General features: G+C 47.5%; 1 protein-coding gene across 1 annotated transcript in view; it reads left to right on the top strand.

The window, feature by feature from the left end:
* MYO18B (myosin XVIIIB) overlaps positions 1-27,240 on the top strand; it is a gene marked incomplete at both ends in the record, with an annotated part of 216,639 nt that overhangs the window by 138,878 nt on the left and 50,521 nt on the right. The window contains 5 exons of the mRNA XM_084253221.1: positions 18,811-18,924; positions 19,773-19,889; positions 21,980-22,063; positions 23,068-23,205; positions 25,632-25,817. Of these exons, the coding sequence (XP_084109347.1) occupies positions 18,811-18,924; positions 19,773-19,889; positions 21,980-22,063; positions 23,068-23,205; positions 25,632-25,817 (639 nt within the window). The remainder of the gene's footprint in view (positions 1-18,810; positions 18,925-19,772; positions 19,890-21,979; positions 22,064-23,067; positions 23,206-25,631; positions 25,818-27,240) is intronic.

Raw genomic sequence — 27,240 nt, 5'->3', positions numbered from 1 at the left:
TGGGTGGCAAGGAGGGGTGGTAACCCCCACCCCAAAGTCATACAGCTAGAAAGTGGTAGAGGCAGGACTTGAACCCAGGTCTTCGGGCCCCACCATCCCTGGCTGACAGGAGGCTCTAGGAGGTGAGCCAGCCTGGACGAGGGCTTTGGCAGAAGTGTCGTTATTGCAGGCCGTGACAGGTGCAGACAGAGTACCCGGGGCAGCAGGTTCTGAGCAGTGTGAGTAACTCTTCTCCTGCAGGGTGGTGGGAAACTGGGGGAGAGAGGTCCTGGAACAGAATGACTTTGCAAGAACTCAGGACTTGCTACCTATCTCCATGGGGAGCTGGAAGTATGTAGGGAGGCTCAGAGTCCTGCTGGGGTGTTGAGCTGAGCGTACTCTTGGTGCTACCCGACATTACATATCTCCTCAGGCAAGCCATTCCTGATGAATGCAGGTGTGGGGAGAGGGAAGGCATTTTCCCTGCCTCCACCTCTTCATCTCAGAACATGACCATCTCTTCCTCCTCCACTTCTGGGTATCTGTGCTGTGATAGAAATCCATGCCTCAGCCATGCTGCATGGCCAGGGACTGCTTTATCCTTACCGAATATCCCCCCAAAACTCAGATTCATGATCTGCACTTTCAGAACTGACTCCTGAACAAAACTATACACTTCTGTGGGCAGGACTATGTGTCACTCATCTTTGATGATGCCCATCAGGCCGTTGCACATCATCAATACTGAATAAATGTCTTCCTGTTGATTTCAGTCAACTTGTCTTTCTCCTTTGGCAAATGAAGACATGGTGGACTGGAGCAGGTGAGGGTTTCACCCGAGGTCACACAGAGGTTAAAGGCAGAGCCAGCCTTGAGCCCATACTCACTACTCCAAACCCAGGGCTCCTCTCTTTCTTCTGGAGGAGGTGATGACAGTCAGCAGGTCCCTGGGAAGGCAGCGGGAGGCGGCAGTGTCTGGTGCCAGGTGGTGGAAACCCCATCCAGAGATCAATTTCCCAACTGTAAAAAGAAAAGTTTCAAATCAAGATTATCATCTGAAAGTAGAAGAGATTTAAAAACAGCCAAATTCAGATTTCACCAGCTTCTCCGTTAATGTCCTATCCCTGCTCCGGGATCCAGGACACGGTAGTACATCTGTGTCACCTGGTCCCCTCTGGTCTGGAACAGCCTCTCAGTCTGACCTTGTCATTTAATGACATTGACAGTTTTGAGGAGTACCAGTCAGGCGTTCTGGAGAGCATCCCCCAAGCTGGGTTTCTCTGCTTGCTCCCGATTAGGCCAGGCTTCTGGGTTTGGGGAAAGCGCTCTCCAAAGATGCAATGCTGTTATGCCAGAGACAGTTGTCTCCTGACAATTTTACAATCTCCGTCATCAAGTCACTCCCTTCTAGGGTGACCTGTCCTGCACTACCCTGGTTTGGTGCTAACAGTCCCTTGATCCGGGCAAACAAGGACAGTCAGTTCCTCTACTAATGTCCACGTCATCAGAAAACTGGAATCTCCTGTGCATGAATGCAGCCCCATTCAGCCCTCCTGATGCCCCCGGGGGAGAGAGTGGTATTGCTCCCATCCAGAGGTGGGCAGCAAAGCACCAGAGGTGACCCAGGGGGTGAATGGGGGAACTGGGCTTCAAATCCAGGGTTTAATCTAGGGTTTATGATTCTAAGTGTGGAATCCGGGGGTTCTTTTGCCTTCGCCTGGATCTTCCTGTCTGTCAGGCTGACCAGGTGGGTGGGAGACCCTGATCCTTTAGACTTTCCTGAGGTAGGGGGAGAAGCGTGTGTGCTTGGTCAGCAGCCAGGCCTCTGAGGGTCGTGCGTCCCCCTGGCCAGGGACCACGTCCTCTGCCTGTCTCCCATCAAATATGGGGATGCCACAGCCTCCAGGCCTTCCTCCCCCGCCCTGCAGGTGAACATTCCTGCAAAAAAAAACCATTCTGGTTTTCTTTCTTTCTTGTTCTTTTTTTAGTATTCATGAGAAATCTCCCTCTGCAGGGTTAAAGTGTGTGTTCTTGGAAAATAGCAGTATTTAATGAAGGCGCCTTGAGCTGAATCAAAGGGCTTCATTCTTCTGAAAGTCCTTCTTCCCTGTCTCTGCATCCGGCTCCTATCAAAGGGAATTCACAGCCTTGGCTTTCTGGTGCTGTTGTCATGGAAATGGTTATAAGGATGGGATCTAGTGGGCCAGAGGTCAGGGTACAGTCGCTTCGGCTCCCAGCACACGTGTCCCGGATGCTGGAGTCGGAGCTAATCAAATAAAGCGGCGATGACATTGGGCATCACCGTGTCTCCTCTCTGATGTGTGGTGTTTGTCCTTTACCTGCAGGCTCTGGGGACAGGACCAGGAGAGCAGAGGAGAGGCAGGGGGGGAAGGAGGTACTTTGCTGCTGGCTGTACCTTACGTGTGGGTGTGGTGTTGAATCATTCATTCATTCACTCATTCATTATTATTTATGCAGGTCTCCTGTGTGTCCGGGGGTATGCTAGTCTAGGTGTATAATGGTTGGTAAAATAAGTTATATAAGGGGCCTCCCCGGTGGCACAGCAGGTTGAGCGCCGTGCTGTGAAGCTGTCCGCAGCCTCTGCAACACAGGTTTGATTCCTGGCCAGCCAGGGAGAAACCCACATGGTGTGGCAGACCTCTCCTGCCTTGCCCCTGCTCCCCTCAGCAGTGTCTTGGGTCCGTCTGCCTGTTCTGCTCCCCACTCTGTCCCTGGTGAATTCTCTCACCCTCCTGCCTCTCTCTGGTCTGTACCTCAGTTCTTGTATAAATCAATCTTTAAAAAAATAAGTAATATAAGTGTGAAACTTACCTGATGGAAAAGAATACAAACAACTATAATGCAAATAAATGGAAATACCCTGCACCTTAATTCAGGTAATAAAGGAAGACAGCTGGGTTTTAGAATAAGCTTAGCTTGGGTGGTCAGTTCAGCCTCCCTGGGAGGAGAAGGATCTGACAAGGCCCAGAATATTCAGGGCCTGGAAGGTTGTCTCAGTGTGGCCAAAGTCACTGGCTTATTGCAAGCAGAGCCTGACATAATCCAATGCACTTTTGATAGCACCACTTGCCTGTGCGGAGAATGACTTGAGGGAGGGGGTGGGCGGATGTTTAAGGAGGCTGGTGAAACCTTGTAGGACAGAGGACGTGGTCACCTGGTTGAGTGGAGATGGACATGGCAAGGTGGCAAGAGGGACAAACTTAAGGTGGTTTTGAAGTTGGTGGGACTTGCAGATGGCCTGGAAGCCAGCAGTGCTGTGTTCTTCCATATTATTATGTAACCCTCACCATACCCTAGAAAGTGGGTATTTCTATTTTTGATCCATTTTGCTAATGAGGAAGCAGGGTCTGAGAAACTGGGTAACATCCCCAAGGGCACACAACAATGTATGCCTGGAAGCTGTGGATGCCAACAGTTTTGTTCTCATGCTTCTTCGTTTATGTAATCTGGACCCTGCTAACATTTGTCAAGCACCTACTACATCCCAGGCTTTTCTTGGGTGTCTCAGGGTCCCCAAACTCTGCACATCAGAGGACTTCTGCACCATTTAAAATCACAGTTTCATAGCTCCCGCCCCTAAATATTCTTTTTTACTCACTCTGGATTAGCACCCAGAAGCGGCATCTTTGGGTTCTGATGCAGGTCTTAGGACAAGCATTTAGAATCATGGGCCCCAATTACCCCTCAATTGCCCTTTGAATTTCAGTGCCAATAGATCCATTTTGCAGATGTGCCAACTGACAGTGAGGCTATGTTAGTAGGACAGATCTTAGTTCAACCAATCTAAAACTAAATTTTGAGTCAATAGAACCAGACCTGGCACATGCTTATTTTGTGACTTTCAACAAGGACTTGACCTCCCCAAATCCTTCTCCTAAAGTGGAGTGCTGGCATCACTTGCTGCCCCAGGAGCCTCTCAAGGACAGATGAGATCAAACCCGCCACTTGCACACACCCCCCCACATGCACCCCACAGTCTTTAGAGCTCAATAACTGCAGGGCCAGATAGAAAGGTTTACCCTGCCAGGGCACAGAGGAGGGAAGGTGTTTGAGTGCAACGCTCAGAGAACTAAGTGAATTCAGCAACTATCGATTTGATCTCCTCTTGGGTGAATCTGAGGACGGGGCAAGGGATGTGGAGAAAACACAAGGTCCCTGCCCTTGAGAGGTTCCCTGTCCAGGTGAGAGGTCAGCCTTGGAGCACACCCCTGCCAAGCAGGCTGATGAGCTCCGCATGGGGGGAAGATATTGGGGACTGAACCTACAAGGAAGCGTGGAAAAGGAACTGGTGGCTTCAGCTGTCTCTGTAAAGATGAAAACAAATGGCTGGTTAGGTGAGGGGCACTGAGGCCTCTCTAGGAGGAAGCAAAAGGGCAAGAGGGGGCTTTCAGCTTGGGGTTGCTGGGGTAGAAAGTGTTGGTGATCGGAGCAGAGACTAAGCCATATGGAGGCTGCCAGCTCGAGAATGGTCTAGTTTGTCTGGCTAAGGAGGTTGAGCTTTCTTCCAAAGGTGACTGGGAGCTATTGAGCAGGGAAAGTAGGGGTCAGAAGAGCTGGTGAAAAATGGCTGTGTTCCAGGCCCAGCAGAAGCACTGAGGTGCGGCATCCCAGACCCACAGCAGCTTGGAGAGTTTCCGCAGACCCATCCTGCAGAGTCCCTGCATTCTTCCAATAAGGACAGTCTTCACTTGTTGCCATTTCCCCACCGTTGACAGCCTCGAGGGCTTATTTGATACTCTCCCCAGTTTTCCTTCTTTGAGAGCTTTGCTTACATCTCAGAGAACACCTGAGGTTTAAGACCTGGGTGATAAAACAGAGCAAGGTAGAAGCCCTTAGGTCAAAGCCTGCCTCTGCTGCTCACTAGTTACATGATTTGGGGCAAACCACGCTGCCTCTCACAGCCTCCTTTTTATCACTTACAAGGGTGCATTTTTTTTCCAACTTACTAGACTGATAAAAAGAATTCTAGACCGTGGATTTGAGAGAATTCTCTAAGTTGAAAATGATATGACTATAATTTTCAAATGGACAGCTTCCCATGGGCTCCCCCGTCCCACATTCTGGTGTCAGTTGTTGGAGGCTTTGGTCTCTGAATGTATGATTCTCCAAGATCTCATGAAACAGGTAGACTAGGCAATGTGTGGGGTTGATCTAATGACACCTGTTCTTTAGGAGCCAATTACTAATTAATTCCCATGGAATGTTTCCATTGGAAACAAACTAATCTGGAGAACAGAAGCAGTTCCAACAACCAAGATATATAATTGAGATAATCGCTGTGCATAAATAACATCTGTGAGTAGCAGATGCTGGCACCTGGCTCAGGAGAGAAAGTAGAAGATGATGTCTGCTCTAGGCCAGGGGGGCTTCTTTTCTCTTTCTCTCTCCTTTGATTCATGCCTTTGACCTTTGTATCCTCCCCAAAGGAAATATGTTATTTGCTTCCTGTTAAACAGAGAAGAGTTTGCACTAAGCTTTTTAGCTATATACTTGATTTATGCTGGAAGCTGTATTCACCCCTTCCTGCTGAGAACAAAGCTGTTACCAAAGTCTCAGTCATTGTACCCCCTAAATAAATCCACCCTTTCTCCCCCCACCCCACATTACATGTCACCTGTATCTCCCACTTGGAGTTCTCTCAAGTCTCTGATCTCTGATCTTTTCCAAGCAGTCTTTCTGCTACCTGATCTTTGGAGGAAGAATATGAAAATTTAACTACAGTCCTGGCTCTTTGGGTTCAGGATATTTTACTGACTTCTGCTAATCTCAGAATGCAGTCCAGATTCCTCAATTTGACTTTATTTTATTTAATTTTATTTATTTTTGCATAGAAGAACTGGGGTACAGAACAGAGATATGGGGGTGAGAAGATTTACCAGAGACAGAGTGAGGAGCAGAACAGGCAGATCTACGGAAATATACTGCTGAGGGGAAGAGCAGGTGAGACAGGAAAGGTCTGCTCCACCGTGTCGTTTAGCTCCCTGGCTGGGGATTGAACTCAGGCTATAGCAGTGGTAGCGCTGAGATTTAACTCCTAGACCACCAGGGAGGCCCCCATTTGACTTTAAAGAAGCTCTCCTATTACACCAATCAGCAGCATAGTACCACTTGGGGTGCCCATGCCTGTCCCACTTCTCTACCTTTGCCTGAGCTGTGCCCACTGCTGGGTCTCATTTCTCCCCTTTGACACCTCTTTGTCTGATGAACATCTGGTCATTTGATGAGCCAGGGGTTGGACCTTGTCTCTGGGAGCCGTCTCATGGCTTGGGAGAGGCCCAGCTTCTCTCCTCCAGAGTCCCAGGTGTACCCCAATGGTACATCTCAATCTCTGGCAATTACCTACCCCTTTGTCCATTTGCTCATTTATCTTCCAGATTTGTCCAAGGTGCCAAAGGTGCTGAGAGGTTAAACTGGGATTTGAACCCACGATGCTGACTACAACACCTAGAATTTAGTAACTACTCCTGGGAGCCACCAGCGTCCCTCCTATTGGCTTCCTGCTGTGTCTGGGCTCTCAGACCCCTTCTGGAAGCCCTGAGTGCTCCCCGAGTGCTCCTGGGTGATTCTGGCTCAGCTTCCACTCACCCAGTGGGCTCCTCAGGCAGGCCCCTTAGGCTGGGAATCTTCGGCACAGTGAACTCCTAGGAATGGTTACCTCGGCCACCCCCTTTTTTAGTGCAGGGAAGACTGAAAACCCTCAATTCTTCCCCAGTGCCCTCAGAGGGGATGTTTGTCACCAGGTGTCACCCATGCTTGCCTGAGACACTGAAAATAATGACTAAGCTCTGGCAAGATGGTCCTGCTGGGAGTGTTTTGTGTGAGTGAGGACTTCCGAACACGGCTCCCCAGCCAGGAAGCATAGAATAGGTGGCCTGGGTGTTTCTTTGAAGAGAGTTTTCTTTTATTAAAGATTGCATTGGAGCAAATTGATTCAATATTAACATAACCTCTTGCCATAAGAGATGAAGATCAAATTGGAACTGGTTAAAGGCATGGTTTTCACAGGCCTGGTCCCCCCACAAATTGACATGACCAGTGCTGTGATGAATGCAGTAGGGAAGGGCTGGTTCTCTGATAGGCCAGGAGACCTGTGTGGTTACCTGATAGGCCAGGAGGCCTCTGTGCATCTGCCCACATTGACCTGTTACCATTTAGCTGTGGAGGACCAGGCCCCAGAGCAGCCTAACCACCCAGCAGGTGACAGCCATTTTAGTAATGATGACCTGGATGGTGAGCACCCAGGGTTTATGTTGTGCCAGGCATGGGTCCAAGTGCTTAGATAGCCTGAGCTAACTCCCCCGTCCCACCCACTTGAATGTGGTGAATCCACCAGAGCTGGGCTTTTGGTGCAGGAGTGTGTGCATCTAGCAAGTGTCCCATGAATGAGCCGGGCCGGGGGAATGATGGGGGTGCAGAATGGCAGTGGCTCCATGGGAGGCAGCCATGAGTATTCCCACTTTATAACGTCATAGAGGAGGAAGCTCAGCATATAGGAAACTCGCCCAAAATCAGAGTGGGGCGGAGGGACTGGGAATTAAAAAAAAAAATTATTTAGAAGGAATTTCAAAGTTATAGAAAGTTACAAAACTTCCTCTATCCCTCTCACCTAGATGCATCAATTTTTAGCATCCTGTCCCATTTATTTTATCATTCTCTCTCTAAATTTAATTTTCTGAATTATTTGAAAACAACCTACAGACAGGATGCCCCTTTATCCTAATCAAAATCAGAAAATCTAACATGATGAAACACTTTTCTGATCCAGGCATCAGCAGACTGAGGCAACCAGTCTTAATCAGCCCACTGCTTATTTTTTTTTTTTTCTGGTTTGTTTCCTGTTTTATTGCTGCCTGTGAGCTAAGAATGTTTTTTGTTTCTTTGTTTTTAAATGGCTATCTGTAAAACCATTAGATGGAGACCTTTATATATCCTTCCATTTTGCCTCTTGACTTGCAAAGCCTAAAATATTTACTCTCTGGCCCGCGAAGGAAAAATTTGCTGACCTCTGATCTTTACCTCTGACTATTCAAATTTTTCCCTTTGTCCATTAATGCTCTTTATAGCAGATTTTCTCCTAGTTCAGGATCCAGCCCAGGATGCAACCCTGCTGGCCTTCAGTCCTCCTGATCCTGTAGATCCTCAGCTTTCTCTGTGCTTTGTGACACTGGCATTTGGGAGAGCTTGACTTGTCGTGTTGCAGGATGTATCCGTCACTCAGGTGTGCTAGAACTTGAACCTTGTCCTTCTGATATCAGGGCCATTTGGATTCCTGCTGGTCTGAGGGCACTCCCGGGACACAGGACTTTCAATCTAACAACAAGGAAAGTCTCAGGCAAATGGGTTTGAGACTGGTCTTCCCGCAGCCAGGTCTCAAGCACTGAGTCATTCTGGGGATGACTAGATTTGTAGCAAGGAAGGCCCGTACTCCAAAGGCACCTGGTACATTTGGGGGAAAGGAAGATGAACCAGGTGCCTGTTTCAGAGCCTTAGATAAGATCATGTTGCTCCTGAGCGGAATTCTCATCAGTTGCCTACCCTGCCCTTGTAGCTTGCTTCCCCCTCCCCTGCCCCACTTATGCATATGAGAGCTCTTGCTGTTGTTGTCTGCAATATTTGGTTCATTCTCCTTGACATTTTGTGAGGCTATGTCAGTTTATCCATTTGCCATTAATGGGCATGTGGGTTGTGTCTAGATTTTGCTTATTATAACAATGGCCACTGTGAACACTTTTTGTTATTGGAGGCAAGGATGACGTGCATTTCTGTAGGGTGATTTGCCAGGTGTGTGCTGTCTCTGGAACACACATGCATCTTTAACTGTACACATCTTCATCCACTGACCATGGGGTTGCATCCTGCTAAGTTCTTCCTAAGTGGAAAATATAGAAAGTCAAAAGCACTAAATATAGTACACTATAGCATATTAGCTCCTTCTGCTTTTGTAATTACAAAAAAAATTTGTGTGTATAGAAGAACTGGGGTGTAGGCCAGGCCAGAGGTGCAGGGGTGAGAGGATTCAGAGTGGGGAGCAGAGTGGGGACAGAGACAGAGTGGTGAGCAGAACAAGTGGATTTACTGAAATACACTGCCAAGGGGATCAGCGGGTGAGACAGGAGAGGTCTCCTATGCATGTGGGTCAGCTCCCTGGCTGGGGATGTAACTCAGGCCTTATGGTGATAGTGCTGAGACTAGTGATAGCTCTTGGCCACCACGGAGACCTGTGTATCAGTTGTTTACTCCGGTGATCTCATGACTGACTGAGAGCTGCCACTGCCCAGCACCAGATGAGAGGACCATGGTACCATAGACCAAAAGATCAAAATTAAAAAATTGAAGTACAGTTTCTACTTAATGCATGTTACTTTCACATGCTCTTAAAGTTGAAAATGTAAGCAGAAAAATCTTAAAAGTAAAAAAAAAAATCCTAAGCTGGCAATCATCTATAGTTGGCACTACCTAATGGTTTCCCAAAGTCTCTGTAGACAGGTGTGTTTCCACTAGCTGGATATGAGAAGTCTACCGTTGTCCCATCCTTGTCAACACTTGGTATTGTCAGTCGTTTGTATTTTAGCCATGCTAGGGGAAGAGGTATTTTTGTGGTTCGCTTTGCATTTCCCTGATGAGTAAAGAGGTGGATTACCTTCTCAAAGGAAAAACAGCCTTTTAAATAGCAACTTTTGCCTGTTCAAGTCATATGCTCATTTCTCTATTGGGTATTTTCCTTCATGATTTGTAGGCTACTATGGACATAAGCTTTTTGCTATGTGTGTTGCAAACATTATCTCCTACTTTATGGCTTACTGTTATACTCATTTAGAAGTGTCATTGCATAAATAGAAGTCCTAAATTATAAAGCAACTCAACCGATCAATCTTAGATATCTTGGAATCCAAATTTAAAATCATTTGGTCAGGCAAAAGGGATTCTGCTTAGCTGAATGTTCTGGTAAAATGAAGTATCATGGCACAAGTAGGACTGCCCTACTTGGAGTTCGGTCAAGGCACGCATGGAATCCAACCCTTCCTCACCACCCATGTTCAACTATTCTCTGCTGAATTCTACTTTGGGGACTTGGGAGCTTCCTTTTGTAAAGTAAGGGAGGTTTGAACTTTCCTGGGGCTTTTCAAACTTGTGTGTGTATATTTTCTTTTTAGCAAAAGAACCCCCTTATTAAAGGTAAATCTCCCCAGGATGCCCTCTACACCATGAGCATTCCCTACCCAGGACTTGACTGGGCTTCCTTTGTGTATTCTGAATTGACCTCCTTCTAGCTTGGAAGACAAGAGAGCTACTCAAGAACTGGGGAGTTGCTGAATAAGCCTGGGGTCACTTATGCTATCCAAGTCATTTCCTTCTGCAGGATGGGTCCCACCTATGCTAGTGTCAGGTGTCTGGTGTCTGAGTCAGAGACCTGTGCCTGGGAGGAGCCAGGGATCAACTGTGCAGCTGATGGCTCTCTGAGGAGGCTGGGGGCTTTTGTAGGTAGCAGATGTGGTGGTAGTTCAGGCTATAGACTCAGGCAGCCCCCCTGATCATGCTGAGTTAGTAATGAGCTGAGCTGATGTCACTGCCTGGCTCTCTTAGTACATGTGCATACTTACCATTATGTGGCAGTTGGTAAGCCTACATGTGAGGACCTAGAGGTGAGCAAGACCCCAGTGGTCCTCTAGGAGCCAGCCTTCTAGCAGGAAGACAGACACGGAGGCACTCAGATGCTGGATATGCTCACGTTGCTGGCATATAATAAAAAAGGGGGGCATAAATAACATGGGGGTGGGGAGGGCCTTTTTTGAGTACTTTATCTTGCTTGTCTAAGATTTTCTTTCTTTTTCTCTTTGGAGAGCATCAGTGTGCTCCAACTCTGTCATCACCAGAGGGGAAGTCAAGAAGGACGTTTTTTAAGGACATTTTTGTGTGATCTGCAATCAAAATCCTTAATCCTGTAATACAAAATTAGGAATGATCCTTGAACCCTCAAAGAAATAGTGTGCATTTGTAGGTTGTGCATTTGTAGGTTGGCTCCATATCAGTGTTGTCTATAGTTTGCGATGTTGGTGATTCCCTTAAGAGGAAGCCTTCCTGCTGAAGGTTAGCACTTCTGAGTGCCCTGTTGGGATGCCAAGGCTGGAATGCATTAAGATTAGCAGCCTGACACCATTTCTTATTAAAAAACAAGTAAAAGAAGGCTAGGCTTGCTTTATGTGGCAGTTGGTAAGCCTAGGCGACAGGGCTTATAGGAAAATGCTGTAGATTTCAGAGACCTCAGTGCAGGTCTTGGCCCATTCACCATCCATTAGCTGTGTGACCTTGACAAGTTAACTAAATTCTCTGAACTTCAATTTCCCCTTCTATAAAATGGGGATGAAACTACCTATTTACTTTGTAGAGCTGTTTCATGTTGCAAATTAACCTATAAATGGTAAGCATTTGTAGGATAGTTATGATTAATTATTCTACTCCTAAAGATGATTATTATAACTGAGGAAGATGGAAACCATACATACTCAGAAAGCATTTAGATGCATCAATAAATTGATGGTCCTCCAAAAGCAATTATAGAATGTTTAATATATGTCCAACAAACTTGAGATCAAGGACAGAGAGACACAAACTGCCCCATGGGGTCACTGTCTTCAAACTTCTGAGCCTATGAGACCATAGGTAGCTCTGGCCTGACATTTTTAATGGGCATTTGTAAGCTGGTTCCATATCAGTGTTGTCTATAGTTTGATATGTTGGTGATTCCCTTTAGAAGAAGCCTTCCCACTGAAGGTTAGCACTTCTGAGTGCCCTGTTTGGATCCTGAAGCTGGAACGGGTTGAGATTAGCCTGACACTATTTCTTAGCACGCATCCCCATAGCATTTGCTATGCAGTATTTTTAAATCCTCTGAGTTGTTCAATCAAACTCCAAAATCCAGGTTCTAACCACTTTGCTAAAATATCAGGATTTTTATTCTCCCTGCCTTATGCCATATGTCTAGCCAACTCATCTAGTAGCTTAATAAGTCCAAAGCAAACATTTTACCCAGGTATTTAAAGCAGGCAGATGGCATCGCATAGGAAAGTAATGCTATTCATCGGTTTGTGGTTGATGTATATGTGACAGGAATCTCAATTGCCCTCACACTGAATGAAAGAAGGTGGGTGTTGTGCAGAGAATGCCTGAGATGAACTCAGCAATAGAAAAGGACTTGTGTGCAGAGGGGACTGTGGGGGTTTAGAGAAACAGCATGGGTTTGGAATTGCATGGACTTGAATTTGACCTTGGATAAGTCACTTTCCCTGCCCATGCTGCAGGTTCCTCATTTGTAAAATGATGGCCGGTTCCTCCCTTGCTGTGCTGGTGTGGGCTATAGTGATAGGAAGATCAAGTGGTCCACACAGTGCCTGAAGAAATTTCATTCCCTCCTCTTCCCCCAATTTAATAATTAGAAAGGGGTGACATTTATCTCCCTATCAGGAGAGGTAGATATATACAGGGTAGGTAAGCAATAAGTGATTGTTATTGTATCACAGGCTTTTGGATGGAAGTATTTTACTCCAACTTTTGGTAGCATAGCATCAACAAACACTATCATCAATAGTTTTGAGTGTTTACTCTGTGACTGCCACTGTATGTTTTAATTCCTCTAACTTGATCACTTGTCTTGTACTTGGGTTCCAAATAATAGCAAACAAGCTCAAATTGTTGAACAGTAAAAACAAAGTAATAGGCCAAAATATATGAAAAGATCCAAAGCTAAGAATGCTTTCAGGTTTGGCTGAATCTAGGTACAGGCAACCATGGCATCAATAATGTGTCCCTTTCCACCTCTTGACTCAGCTCCTTTAGTGCCAGCTGTCATCTTAGGCAGGCGAACATTTGGGGGATGGACAGTTTTTGCAAGGAAGTTTTGCAAGGGATAATACATGCGGGCAGACATAATGCAATATTTACCACATAGAGCATTTGTGGTGAGCACAAGGGATGCAGTGCATGGCTCAGAGTGGAAACTTGATCATCAGACTGCCTTGGGTTCACATCTAGCTCTACCACTTAGTACTTGTGTGATCTGCAGTAAGTCACCTGCCCTATCTATACTCAGCTTTCTCAACTGTGACAACAGAAATATACTGATTCTTCTTTTTTTAATTTTAATTTTATTTTTATATTCCCCATACAACATAGAGCTTCCATATGATCCAGCAATTCCACCCCTAGGTATTTACCCAAAGGACACAGAAACATCAATTCCAAAGAGCACCTGCACCCTATGTTTATAGTAGTACTATTTACAATAGCTGAACTTTGGAAACAACCCAAATGCCCAAAAATAGATGACTGGATCAAGAAATGAGGTACATATACACCATGGAATATTACTCAGCATTCAAAAAAGATAAACACATGCAATTTGCAGCAACATGGATGGCGCTGGAAGGGATCATGCTCAGCGAAAGAAGCCAGGAAGAAAAAGAAATATACTGATTCTTCTTCAGTGTGTCCTTGTGAAGGTTAAATGAGTTAATGCATGAAAAATGTTCAGAGCTGTGCTTGACATGGAGAAAGAGTTCATCCTCACAATCTATGTGCCTGGAATCCCTGAGACTTGTGCAGTGTACAACTAATACAACTGTACTTAGCAATCCTGCTCAATGAATGCAAACCATTAAATCCTCCATTTTTATGGAAGAGGAAAAATGAAGCTTAGACTAAGTAACTAATTCAAGGTCACTGGTTTGTAGATAGAGGAGTTGGGCTTAGAACTGAGTTCTGTGTGACCACTAGGTCTGCTTTTAATAGTCATGCAATGGTGTGTGATGTCGAGTGTCCCAACTCATGGTAGATGAGATGCCATATTGGGAGAATGCAACCCGCCTTCCCATCCTCTGGTAAAAACATGCAGAGCAATGCCTAGCGCAGAACAAAAGCTCATCCTCTAATCTATGTGTGTGGTATCCCTGGGCATGTGCAGTCCTTTGGTCCTAGATGGTGCTCGTTTCATCTTGCACCTGTGATCTCCAGGTTGCAGGGATCCGTAGGGCCCTCTCACAACGGTTGAAGAGTCAGGCTCTCACCACAGATCCCCAGACCTAAGCTTAGAGACCCTTACTTTATGAGGAAGTCATGGAAGCATGTTCTTGCCTGTTGCTGTGTTGGGGTGAGCTACAATAGATGAGTGTCCATTTCATAAAGGGAGCCTCACTCAAGGACTAAGAAGGAAATGACACTTCAGATGCTTGCTTTGCAGAATTGGAGCAGATTCAGGGAAAAGGTGGTGGGTTTATTTAGTGAACGATTGAAATGACTGAACAGGTTGTGGGGAGATGAATTTCCTGTCTCTCTAAAGGGCTTTGGTGCTTGGTACCCACATACCTATGCATTATTGTATTGATTTCACAAGAAGCAAGATTTGGAAGAGAAAGAAAATCAGGAACTTTTACAAAAATCAAAGCTGTTGTCTTGTTGGAAGCCTGTTGTGTGTCTAGCCCCAACCTAGGTCTGGAGATGGAAATCCTGGGGGGCTTTATCTCAACCTCAACCTCACCACATGTGTTGTGATGTTCCCACATGAACCCCAGTGGGCTGTTCCATGGGGGAGTGATGGTGAGTTGGAGCTGAAAGGTGTGAGATGACAGCTGTCACCTCCAGTTCCTCATTGCCACCTTAGCTGCCGGGCTGGAGAATAGACTCAATAACCTCCCCGAGGAGTCTCTTGTCACCCGCTGCCCCCGGCCCCACTCTTGCTCTCTGCCTGTCTGCCTGAAGCTCTTCCCAGGCAGGCATTTTCAAAGCAGTGGCGGGCAGTGTCACGCCGCTGAAGGATCTGATGTCGGCCTTAACATGACTTGCCACCCGACTTCATAAAAACGTCACTCAAGCAGCCCCAATATGGAAATAATGCACAGTGAGTTATTCTTACACCAGGTCATCCATAATGGAAAATCAGCCCGAGATGGCCCTGTATTTCTTCTCACTCCCAAAAGTGTAATAAATTGAAAACTTTAAAGCTCAGCATTAAGATGGCTTGTCAGCAGCAGCCTGGAGTTTGCCCAGTGGAGGCGTTGGAATGGAGAATTGCTGGTCCCACCCACCCAACAAATCCTATGAAATTTAGGTCTGCTTGATTTGTGTGCCTCTGGGGTCGGCACCCGCATTCCACTTGCCCCAGCTGGCCGGAAGTCTGACATTCCTCCTAAGATTGTCAGTGCTGCAGCTCTGTTGCATTTTGGCTATGTGACCTTGACAGCCCATTTGGCCTCTGCTTCATTTTCCTCACCTCTTAAAAAGGGTTCAAAGTGTCCACTTCTCAGGCTGTTAGAGAATGAAAGGAACCAACAGCAGCAGTTACTGTCTTAGCATTTCCTCAATGCCAGTCTCCATGCTCAGGACTGTCAGGTTTTCACTCATTTCTTGTGCATAGACCCATTTTACAGATGAGGAGGAAACGGATGCACGTGGAATTTTTTTATTTTTTTAAAAGATTTATTTATTTATTTATTTATTTATTTATTTATTTATGCATACAAGAGCTGGGATATAGGCCAGAGGTGCAGGGGTGGGGAGAAGATTCACCAGAGACAAAGGTAGGGAGCAGAACAGGCAGATTCACAAAATACACTGCTAAAGGGAGCAGCGGGTGAAACAGGAGAGGTCTGCTGTGCCATGTGGGTAATCTCCCTGGCCAGGGATCGAACTTGTGCTGCAGTGGCTGCAGATAGCTTCATAGGCACATGGCATTGTTAAGTGACTTGCTGGGAGAGGCAGATCCCCCAGGTCTGACTCCCCCAGGTTAAGTGACTCTTGACTCCCATGCACAGTAAAATTTGGCACTTAGCATGTACCAGTGCAAGTAAATTTCTTCTCTTTGAGATGGTTTCTAGAAGGTTCCATTAATGGTACATGTTGGTGCCACTACCTTTAGTTGAACTCTGAGTTCTGTCAGTTTCTTCTGATTTATTTGCCTCTTACTCTACAGCCCCCTGAATGGCTTCCATTATAGCTCCAAGTTCCTGAGGTAACGGCCCTCCAACTGAACTCTATTTTAATCCCTTAAGCCCTTCCTTGAGGGGCTATGGGTAAGAGCTGGGTTTCTGTAGCTGGACCAGCCTGGCTTATGCACAGACCAGCTGTGTGACGCAGGCAAGTCACTTCCCCTCCTCAGTTTCATTTACTATTTTCCTCATGGTGGCCCTCTTCTCCTGGAGGTGCGTGGCACTGTGATGAAGTCAGGCAGATGCAGCACAGGGCACTGGAAATGGTGCCCAAGCAATAGTAGCAGGTGTGGCCATTAATGCCCAAACCATCAGAGCCAAGATAATCCCATCTCTAACCCAGTGCGCGCTAAGAATAGTGCCGACGGCAGTTTCCATTGACTGTGTGCACAATGTGTGTTCCTCTCTGCCTGGGGATAAATTGTCCCTCTCTCTGCTTGCTCCAGGGAGGCTGGGGAAAGGAAGGAGCACTTCTGGATCATGCATCATATACCATCTGTAAAATGGGGATAAAAATAGAGCCTCTTTCTCCCGGGGCTCTGCAGACCAGCAGCATCCTGCTGATAAAAACCCTCCGCGAAGGAGTTGCTCAGCAGACGGGAACTGCTGTTATCATATTGGCTCTGCCCCGTTGAGTTACAGTGGCCCTGACTTGCCTCCTGGCCCTGGGCCGAGCAGCTTGGCCTAGCGGTGGGGCCCATGTGATGCCTCCTCCCGCTATTAGTTATCTGACATCATCTCCCATGATGGCCCATCTGCTCCTGCCGGCCCAGACCTTTTGTTCTTTGCACACCGCTGTGCAGAGCCGATCCTTTCTCTTCACTTCCACCCTCTTCTCCTCCCTTCCTCTCTGATCAGAACACCTTCACCACCATCTTCCTGGAGGACCACAGCCGCGTCCTCCTGGCTACCCTGTTTCCAGCCTTGTCCACTGAAGCCTGTCCGCCCAGCAGCCGAAGGGAGACTGTGCCACCTCCTTGAAACCTTCGGTGGGTCTCCTACAGGCTGAAATAAGCCCAAACATTGCATTCTGGCTCAGAGCCTCTCAAACGTGAGCCCCACTCACTTCCTCAGCATCACCTCCCCCTCTCTCTCCCTGTTCCTCTCTGTCCAGCCACACCGGGCCATCTTCCTGTGCTGCAGCATCTAGATTGTTCCTGTTCCTCCTCAGGGCCTTTGTGTTTGTTCTTTCCTCTACCCAGGGGAGTCTTCTCCAAAATCTGCACAGCGCCATCTCCTGTGCATCCTTTAGAGCTTAACTTAGAACTTGCCTCGGCTCCTCTACCTTGAGGTCATGCTTCTTAGTGACACCTCTGACTCCTGCATGAGGAAGGGCTGGCTTTGCCCTGCCTGGGCAGAGTGACAGCGCCCACCTCCCAGATATGGCTTGAGGGCAAAGGGAAAACCCACGAGCTAGAGCTAGAACCTTTAGCGCTTGACAGGAGATCTTCAATGAATGTCCCTCCACGCACTCTCCCTGCCTTCCCTTGATGTGATTATTATTCTAACAGCTGGGCTGAGCAGATGGGACAGTCTGAAGAAGATGTTCCCTGCCCAGTTTGGAAGGAAATGATCCAGGTGGACTGTACCCACAAACCCACTCCCTGCCTCACCCCCGAGGTTGGTCTGTTATCATCAGGGCGGCCTCCACCTTGGACCCACTGTTTTTCTTTTAGAGATCAAGGGGGTGTCCTTACTCACTCAGGGCCACAGGCATCAGAGACTGTGAGTCATTTCAGTAGTCTCAGGCCTGCCTTTTTTTCTTTCTCCTGTCTGTCGGCACTAGCCTTAATGCCATTGGCTGCTTTGGAGGAGCAGTGTTCTAGCAGTTGAGAGTGTGAGCTTGTCTGGACAATGCCTGGGATGCCTTTGCTCCTTGTAACTGCATGACTGCCCGTCAGGCATCTTCCCTCTCTAAGCCCCGAGTGTTTCCCTTAGGTGATCTCTAAGGGTGTTCTGTGCTCAGATCTTGTAGGCTTCAGAAGTCAAGGGGAAACTGCCAATTGCAGAATGGACTTGGGGTTTGTGTAAGGATGTGGCTTCTCCAGGGGGCCATGTAGGTGATTGCATCTATCTTGATGGCTTTACTTGGCTAAGAAAAAAGACCTACTGTGTGCATGTGGTCAGAAGGATGACAAAGAGAAACGCTTATGTTGCTGGTTCTTAATCTTTGTGGGTCTAGGGAAAGTTGTGATCCCAAGAAAATGCTCAGAATACTTTGCATAGTGTTTAAAAGGTTCATGACTCTGAAATCTGCTTAAGAAAGATCTTCTCAGCAAGGCCCACTGGACTTTAATACCTCTTCCAGGAAGCCTCGTCTGACCCCCTCCTGAGATCCCAGAAGCCCCAAGTGCTTCTCTTTCCCGTGCCCCTCAGGGAGGATGTTGTTATCTATCCCTGCTCATCTCCCCCACAGGGGCAGGGGCTAGGCTGACTATTCCCCGCATGCCCTGTGCCTGGCACTGTATGGGCATCAGCAAATAATATTGAATGGAACTGACAACCAGCTCCTGACACTGGAGCGGTGTGGCCTATTCACAGGGTGGAGGTGGGTACCACCTGTCCAATTTTGAATGGGCTCAGAACCCAGCTGCCTCAAATGCATATATATTTGCTTGCCCCAGTTGTGGACTGAGAAGTGGTTATGAAAACATGAGAGTTGCCTGTAAATCGTCCTGTTGCCCCAGAGGAGCTGGGCTGGAGGGGAAGGCAATTTGAGGAGGCATTCCCTTAAGGTCTCTCTCCTCTCCTCTCCTCTCCTCTCCTCTCTTCTCTTCCCCTCCCCTCCCCTCCCCTCCCCTGTCCTCTCCTTTTCTCCTCCTGCTTGATCCAGTTGGAACAGAGTGAAGCCAAGTGTGAGGATGCATTGAAGACCCAGAAGGCTCTGACTGCAGACCTGGAGAGCATGCACAGTGAGCTGGAGAACATGACCCGGAACAAAAGCCTGGTACTTGTCCCTTCCTGGAGCTGTGCAGACCTGGCCAGCATAGCCTCTGAGCTAGTGCAGCCTACCAATGTGTGCTCAGTACTGGGGAGCTGCATCTCATAGGAACCTACTGTTTGCTCAGCACCCTACATGGGAACACAACTTTCTCTCATGTGTCCAGAGCATGCGCACTTGTGTAAATGGTTCTTACACATCTGTTGCAGTCCTACTGTGCACCCACTACCATAAGAAAGAACTTGGCCATTATAATTGGACTACTCCATACCTAGTCTTGTACATATAAATAAGAGCATCTCTCATGTGCCCAAGTAAGTTCACTACTAGAAAGAGCCCAGCAATCTATTATGGGCCTGCAGTGGGCTCACCACTGAATGGTAACACATGAACCTATATTATGAATACACTATGTTGGTGAAAACTAAGTCACCTGTGTGTACAGCATTGGCTTATGTTTATACTTGATGTGTAAAGCCCTAAAGTTTAGGTGTAGCTAGAAATTTATAGGCAAAAATTTGTCTTAAAGATTCCTGTTAGCCTCTTTGTCCCAGACTTTATTTGCATAAGATTAAGGGGAACTTACCACAAACACATTCTCTCTCTCTCTCCATTCTCTCTCTCTCTCTCTCTCTCTCTCACTCACTCTCTGTCTCACACACACACACACACACACACTCACACTCACACAGAGCTGTCATACTCATGGCATGCATCTGACATGCCGTGGCCACCCCTATAGTTAGATGTCCACTCCATTTACAGGAACCCCCCCTTTGTTCTTAATCAACCCCCCACTGTCTCCCTCCCAGCTACCCTCCTGCCTTACCTACCACTGTCCTGCCTCCCGCCAGGTAGATGAGCAGCTGTACCGGCTGCAGTTTGAGCGAGCGGACCTCCTGAAGCGCATTGATGAGGACCAGGATGACCTGAATGACCTCATGCAGAAGCACAAGGACCTCATTGCTCAGGTAACACCCTTAAGAGGAAGAAAGCTTGGCAGCCTTGGGTTAGGTAACAGAGATACTGAGAGAGTGATGTGGTTGAGCCATTCCCTGCTCTTAGGACCTTGGAGGGATAAATGCCACAAAGATAAGTAGGAATTGTGAGCATTTGTGTGGCCTTCAAAGAGGAGAACATCACTTTTAGCTGCCCTGTGCCTCTCTGGAGGACATCTCCACCAGGAAAGATTTTGATTTATTTCTCTATCTACCCACCCTTATACCCATCCAGCTGCCCATCAAAATACTCATCCCTCCATTGTTCATCTGCTCTTCGATCCACCCATTCACTGTGCATCTTTTGTCAACCACCTATGTATCTATTCAGCCTCTACCCACTTACCCACTCATCCACCTGTCCATCCCCCCACCTCTCCATCTACCTGTTAATTAAGTCAATATTAGCTGTATACCCACTGTGTGTTAGCTACTGTGTGAAATACCAAGGCCACTGCATTGATTGAAAGCACATTCCATTCCTGCTTTCACGTAGCTTATAGTTTAGTGAGCTGAGAAGTCTTATGCATTGTCACCCAGAGCAGAGAGGAGCCTTAAATCTGAGCTAAGAATCCTGACTCAGGTGGGTGATCAGGTAGGCCCTCCCTGAGAATGTGTCATGTGGATGGAGAGCTGAATGAGGAGCAGGAATTAATTAGTTGGAGTGGAGTGATGGGGGTGAGGGAGTGTTCCAGGAAGAGGGGTGCTGCAAGCACAGAGGGCCTGTGAGTGCATTTGAGAGGCTAGAGAGGGGAGCAAGACATGAGGTGAGCTCAGTGAAGCCAGCAGAGCAGGAGGGGGTCACCCCATAAGCTGTGACCAGTTTGGATTTATTCTATATGTGTGGTAGAAGTCATTGGCAAACCTTTAAACTTACAGAGCAGGAGGGGCGCAGTAGCCAGGGTGCCACCTCGACTATCAGCTCTGTGATGACAGGGTCTCCCGTCTGGTCAGATGCTGAATCCCAGAGCCTGGCATGGAGAGGCACTCAGGGAGAAACTGTTGAACAGTGAAATCTGTGTTGGAAGAGAGAAAATGGCCACTTGTGCTAGGGAGGTGGATGAGAGAAGTGGAGGAGGGAATGGACCCTGGCGATAATGAGGAGGCCTGAGGGCAGGATAGGCTTTGGGGTAGAGCTAAGGAATGCAAGAGGAGCCCGAACAGATTTGTGATGTACTGGGAGCCCAGCTTCCTCAGCGAACACAGGGAGTGTCTTCTGAGCACACCATATCCCAGAGGAGAGCCTCAGTGGGTTCCTGCTGGGCTTCAGATGCATCCTACAGAGATGCAATCTGAGGGAGTTTCTGCTCAACAAGGTATAATAATCACAAAAATAATCATATCATCAACATTAGAACAGACACCACAAAAGTAGTCTGTGCCAACTTCTGCATTTGTTATCACACTTATTTGTATTCATAATGGAATTTTCTTTATTTGTTCAACTACGAAAGAAGTGTATCCATATGCCCATTATAAATCACTTAAGTAATAAATAGATGTGTAGCACTGAAGGTACTGCCCTCTGGAATCCCTCTCCGGAGATAATCACACTTGACAGTTTGGGACTGCATTTTTTTTTTTTCAGGGATCTTTACTCTCCACTGTTTCATTTTATTTCCGAACAAACCCTGTGTAGAGGGGCTAAGCAGAGACTATCTCAATCTGTTTTACAGTCGGGGTTAGTGAAATATAGAGAGGTTGTGTGGCCTGCCAAGGCCAGTTTCTAGAACTAGAAATCCCAGTTACTCTCCACTCAGAATAGTTTCCTTCCCTCAAGATCTGGTCCCGGCGCCTTGGCCAGACCATTTCTGTCTGGGCTGTAAGGGCATATAATAAGGTGCTAGACAGTTGGCCTAAGCTACTAACTTATCTAACAGGAGTGACTCAGAGACCACTGGGATGAAGAATGCTGGGGAAGAGGTGAGAGGCAACTTTTCAAGGCAGCTATTGTCACAAAGACTCTGAGAGACGCAGGCTTCTGTGGGTGCAGGAAGAAGGGATGCCAGCAGTGGTTTCCCAGCAGAGCCTGCGGTCTCAGGGTGGCGCGTTTTGTCTTCCAGTCTGCCGCGGACATTGGGCAGATCCAAGAACTGCAGCTGCAGCTGGAGGAAACCAAGAAGGAGAAGCACCAGCTTCAAGAACAAGTAGGTGCTGAGAGCTGCCAAATTGTGGGGGAGGAAAAGAAAGCTTCCCTCTGGGGCCTCACAGCTGAATCCTGGAGCCTGTCACTCACGGAGCCTCAGTGGTATGCCTGATGAAGTGAGGGCAGCCCCAGCAGACGAGCAGATGGACACACATGCTCACTCTTTCCTGTACCTGTTAAGCATCCAAAGCTGCCCCATGCCTGAGGCGCCCCAGCCATTCAGTGCAGGGTTTTCTCCCTTTGAGAAATGACTCTGAGGAAAAAGGAGATGATCTGTGCAAGACAGATGATCATCTTCTGTGAAATCTTCCCTTGAAATCATGATTTCTCCAAACATCCTCGAATTTCCCTCACTACCTACTAGGTTGCTGTTCTGAGGAGATTCTCCAAGCCCTTCTAGAACTGTGGCACGTGCCTACTTAGAGTGACCATCAGAGTGACAGGTTCAAGCACATGTCTATGGGCACCAAGTAACAAGAAACATAAAAAAATCATCCCAACAGGGGCCACTTACTGGGCTTTATTACGTATCAGGATCTAATCCCCTTCAATCCTCATAATAAAATGAAGAAATGAGGCTCTGGAAGGGAATCAACTTGCCCAGGACCATCCAGCTAAAAATGACGGAGCAGGCCTAGAAGCCTGATATATATGCTCAGCTCCTAAACCCACCCTGGACTGTGTCCTTTGAGGCTGGAGCTTGCCACCCACAGATCAGCTCCTTCAGCAGAACAGGGGTTGGAGGAAAAAAGGAGCCCTGATTGAAAGTCCTGATTTGGATGTTGAAGGCACAGGAAATCTTGCCCCCCAGCCCTTGAGATCCAGGGCGGGGGCCAGTGTGGAGTCTTCAGGTTGGAACCTGGCCACTCTTGCTTGTCTTTTAACATATAGCTCCTGAGGAGGCCATGCACATGGGCCGGGGCTGGGGGCTGGCTTCTGCATGTGTCTCAGTTCTGGGATTCAGAGCCAACAGGTGGCCAGTGGAACCCTTGTGTTTGTCCCCAGCTCCAAGTGGCTCAGATGCGCATCGAATACCTAGAGAAGTCCACTGTGGATCGAGCCATTGTCAGCCGGCAGGAGGCCATCATCTGTGACCTGGAGAACAAGACAGAGTTCCAGAAAGTGCAGTTGAAGAGATTTGAGGTACTTGTCGGCATGTAAATCTTGCTTCGCCTATAGCAGTGAGAGATTTTATGTAAGCTCTGTCCATCCTTCCACCATCAATCCAGCTATCCATGCCTATGCCTTTATCTGCCTTTTTCAGTCACACTGTCCCACAAACCATCCATGCAACCCACCCACCACCATCTATTCCTCTCCATCCCTTTACACCATCAGCCATCCATCCATCATCCCCTGCATTTGACCCTCTTCCTTTCTCTCTTCATTCTTTCTTCAGCCCTATCTGCCAATCTCTTTATCCATGTCTCCAGTTCTACCCGTCTCTATCCACTCACTCATCCACTTATGTGCCTGACACTCATTTTGAGTAGAAATCTATTTTGCACCTGGTGTATGCTAGGCTGTCTTGGGTGCATGGAAGACAGATGTATATAAAAGATTCTGATTTCCAGAGACATGGAAATTTGTAGGAAATATGAATAAGATGTGCACACACACAGACACCCATAAGATGAATAGAGGCTTGGAGGATAGAAGTTCTTTCAGATTGGGGAATCAGAAATACTTCAGGAGGAGGTGACATTGATCCTGGACCTTGAAGGACAAGTAAGACATGGATGGGCTGGGGAAGGGAGTCAGTGATGACATTCACACTTCGCCCGGTTGGTTGATGACTTGACTCCTTCCATATCAGTCACTCCACTTGATGTTTACTGCAGCTCTGTTGGGTGGGTTGGATAGGTCTCACATAATGAATGAGAAGATGACCCCGGAGAGGTCAAATGACTTATTTGAGATAAAGCAGGCAGAGTCAGTGACACTTGGTGCTCACTCCAGCCTGGTCCCATGCTACAGTTTCTATGCGGCCAGCTGCTTTACCCATACAACAGTAGGCCCGGACAATGGGAGGCTGCATTACTGATTCTGAAACATTTTCACCCAACATTTTCTCCCAGTCCCCTGTTGGGGTTTTGGTTTTTTTAAGGTTTATTTTTATTTATTTATGCATACAAAAACTGGGGTGTAGGCCAGAGGTGCAGGGAATAAGAGGATTTACCAGAGACAGAGTGGGGAGTAGAACAGGCAGATCTACTGAAATACACTGCTGAGGGGAGCAGCAGGCAAGGCAGCAGAGGTCTTCTGCGCCATGTGGATTAGCTTCGTGGCCAGGGATCGAACTCAGGCTGTCGTGGTGATAGTGCTGAGACTTAACTCCTGTGCTACCAGGGAGGCCCTGGGGTTTTGGTTTCTAAGAAGACTGCTGTGGATGTAGGACAAAGAACACTTTTCACTTTGACCCTCAGTGGTTATCAGAACTGCTCAAGGGCCTCCTCGGGGCATAATTGTCCTTGCAGATCATTATGAAATTTTGATCCATGCATTTAAAACGATTAAGTACATAATGCTATATCATAGTTTTGTTTATTATTTTTATTTGATTCTAGCAAAATTTAGTGATAGTGAAGAAGAAAACAACATGATGGCAGAAAAATCATTAAACAGCAGATACTTTCTCCAAATTTACTTTCTGCCCCTGTCACCGTGATTTAGATTTAGTGGAACCCCAAGTCCTTGGGATGGGGGTATTAGCAACCCAATTTAAGAACTTCTTGATCCTATAGCCCCCTGCTCCCCTTAGAAATTGTTGTTAAGCTCCATTTGAAAGGCAAAGGAGAACTTAAGAGTAACACTTTTCTTTTCGACCATTATTCAGTCTCTGTGTGAGACTCAGCATCATCAGCAACGGTTGGGCATGTCCATGTGGGCTCCGTTTATGTCAGCACCTGAGTATTGCCCATCAGAATCATTTGGTTCCAGGCTTGTTGTCCAACTGATGAATTCTGCAGAACAGCCCTTGGGTTTGTTTTATATTGTACTGGTGATGCTCACAGCTATTTTCTCTCTATTGGTTTCTTGTGTTCTTGTGGCTTTCCCCCCCCGAACAAGGAAAATACCATAAAACATTAGAGCTGACACTCATGGGGATTATCTGAACAAACCTCACTTTACATATCTGGAAACCAAAAACCACTGAACCCCTTCACTTCCCAAACCTTGAGATGAATGAGGGCTGCTACAAACATTATCATTCCCAACCCTTATCCAGCACGTCCTACGTGTGCCAGGCACTGGGCTAATAAGCCTTTTGCATAGCTTCACATGTTCAGTCCTGACAGCGTTCCTGGGAGGTGGTGCTGTCATCATCCTGTTCTCTCAGAGAGGTGAAATAACCTCCCCAAGGTCACACAGCCAGGACGAGGTGGAGGCGGGATGTGAACGCAGAGCTCAGGGTTCTCATAAATATGCTGCAATGCCTCTCAGCTGTCATTTTCTAATTTTGTGTCAGGAATCAGGATCATCATCCTGACTACTTCATAAAAATGCACAGAGATTCACGCCTGTCCTCTGACTCCAAGGCGGGCCTGTGCTCTCCACCTCATCCCCAGGTCCTCGTGATCCGGCTTCGGGACAGCCTGATCAAGATGGGTGAGGAGCTCTCGCAGGTCGCCATGTCTGAGTCCCAGCAGCGGGAGAACAGCCAGTATTACCAGCGGCGCCTGGAGGAGCTGAAGGTGGACATGGAAGAGCTGGTGCAGCGGGAGGCCGAGGCCAGCCGGAGGTGCATGGAGCTGGTGAGTGCAGCCGTGACCCTGGCCTCTCATCATTACAGACTCAGGCTGGAGAGAGCCCTTATTCTTTCTGAATCAGAGTCTAGTGTGTTTCTCTCTGGGGCCTTTTGTGTAGGTCACAGGAGGAGGGGGCGAGGCAGGGCAGAGACAATGCTGCCACTGGTTGCAAACCCTGCACTGGACCCAGAATGGAGCAGTGGCATTGACTGCCATGGGACGGCCACCTGGCACGTTCCGCTCCAGAGGCAGGGCAGCCTCCTGCAAAGGGGAGAGGCTCAACAAGTCCTAAATGTCTACTTTGCAACCATAATATCATATAAACTTCTCAACAACCCTGTCAAATCAGAATTATTCCATTTTATAGATGAGGAAACCGAGACTGTTAAGGTGTGAGATGACTTGACTGAGGTTATGCTGGTAAAAATCAGCCCTCAATCTGGGCTGTGAAGAGCAACACCATAGATAAAGCGATCATGTTCGGGCTACCATTTATTAAGCATTTGCTAAGTGCCAAGTTATGGCTTAGACGCTTCTCATTTAAATCCTGGTATCAGTACTGTAAAGGGGGTACTAGTCTTATCTCCACTGTACAGATGGGGAAACAGAGGCACGGGGGCATCAGCATTTATGACTGAGGCTTGGCATGCCACCTACACTTGCCCAAGGCTGCATGCCAGGCACAAATCCAGGCCAATTCTGTGGCCTCTGCTTTTAGGCGCCGAGCCTCCTGTTACGTCCAAGAAATCTGTTTGCAAACGTTGCAAAATCTGTTTCCTGCCCAGTGGGAAGGATTCTCTATCTAGCCTGGTGAGATCTTCCCAGAACAGTTTCCTGTAGGGATCTTACAGTGCCTCAGAAAGCCTGCTCCTCCTTTCACATGAGGCCACAGATCCTTAAGATTCCATATTTTTGCTTCTGTGCCCCAAGGAAGATCAGACCCACACTTTGCCCACCACCATAGAACCTTTGCTGAAACAACCCACAAGGCACCAAGGCTTGGCCAGAGATCTCTAAATCACAGCCATCTCCTTCCTGCCCAGTCCTCCCTGGTTTGGCAACAGGTCTCACCAACTTGTCTTCCTGCAGCAAGTGTATTTCTCAGGCTGCTAGTTCCACGGTTGGTGTCATTCCCATCACCTTGCCCTTTGACAAGCCAGTGGCCGCCTGTTGCTTAGGAGGAGGTGAGGCTCCACATGGAGACCTGGATCCCAGACAAAGTCCAGGCCCATGACTGGCACTTTCTCCACCCCCATGGCAGAGAGAGAGAAGGGGAGAGTTGGGGGGCACAGGATAACTTCCTCATTAACCAGCCCTACTTCTCATGCAGCTGAGCTCCCCTCCTGCCAGCCTGGCTGGGAATAAGAGAACATCCCTGGCCTTTCTCTAACTCTGATGTCTTCTTTAATTGGCCAGACACCCAGGCATT

The sequence above is a fragment of the Talpa europaea genome (assembly GCF_964194135.1).
Source record: "Talpa europaea genome assembly, chromosome: 14".
In the NCBI taxonomy this organism is placed as follows: Eukaryota; Metazoa; Chordata; class Mammalia; order Eulipotyphla; family Talpidae; genus Talpa; species Talpa europaea.
Note: the sequence above shows the minus strand (reverse complement) of the source record. Positions and strands in the feature narration are given on the sequence as shown.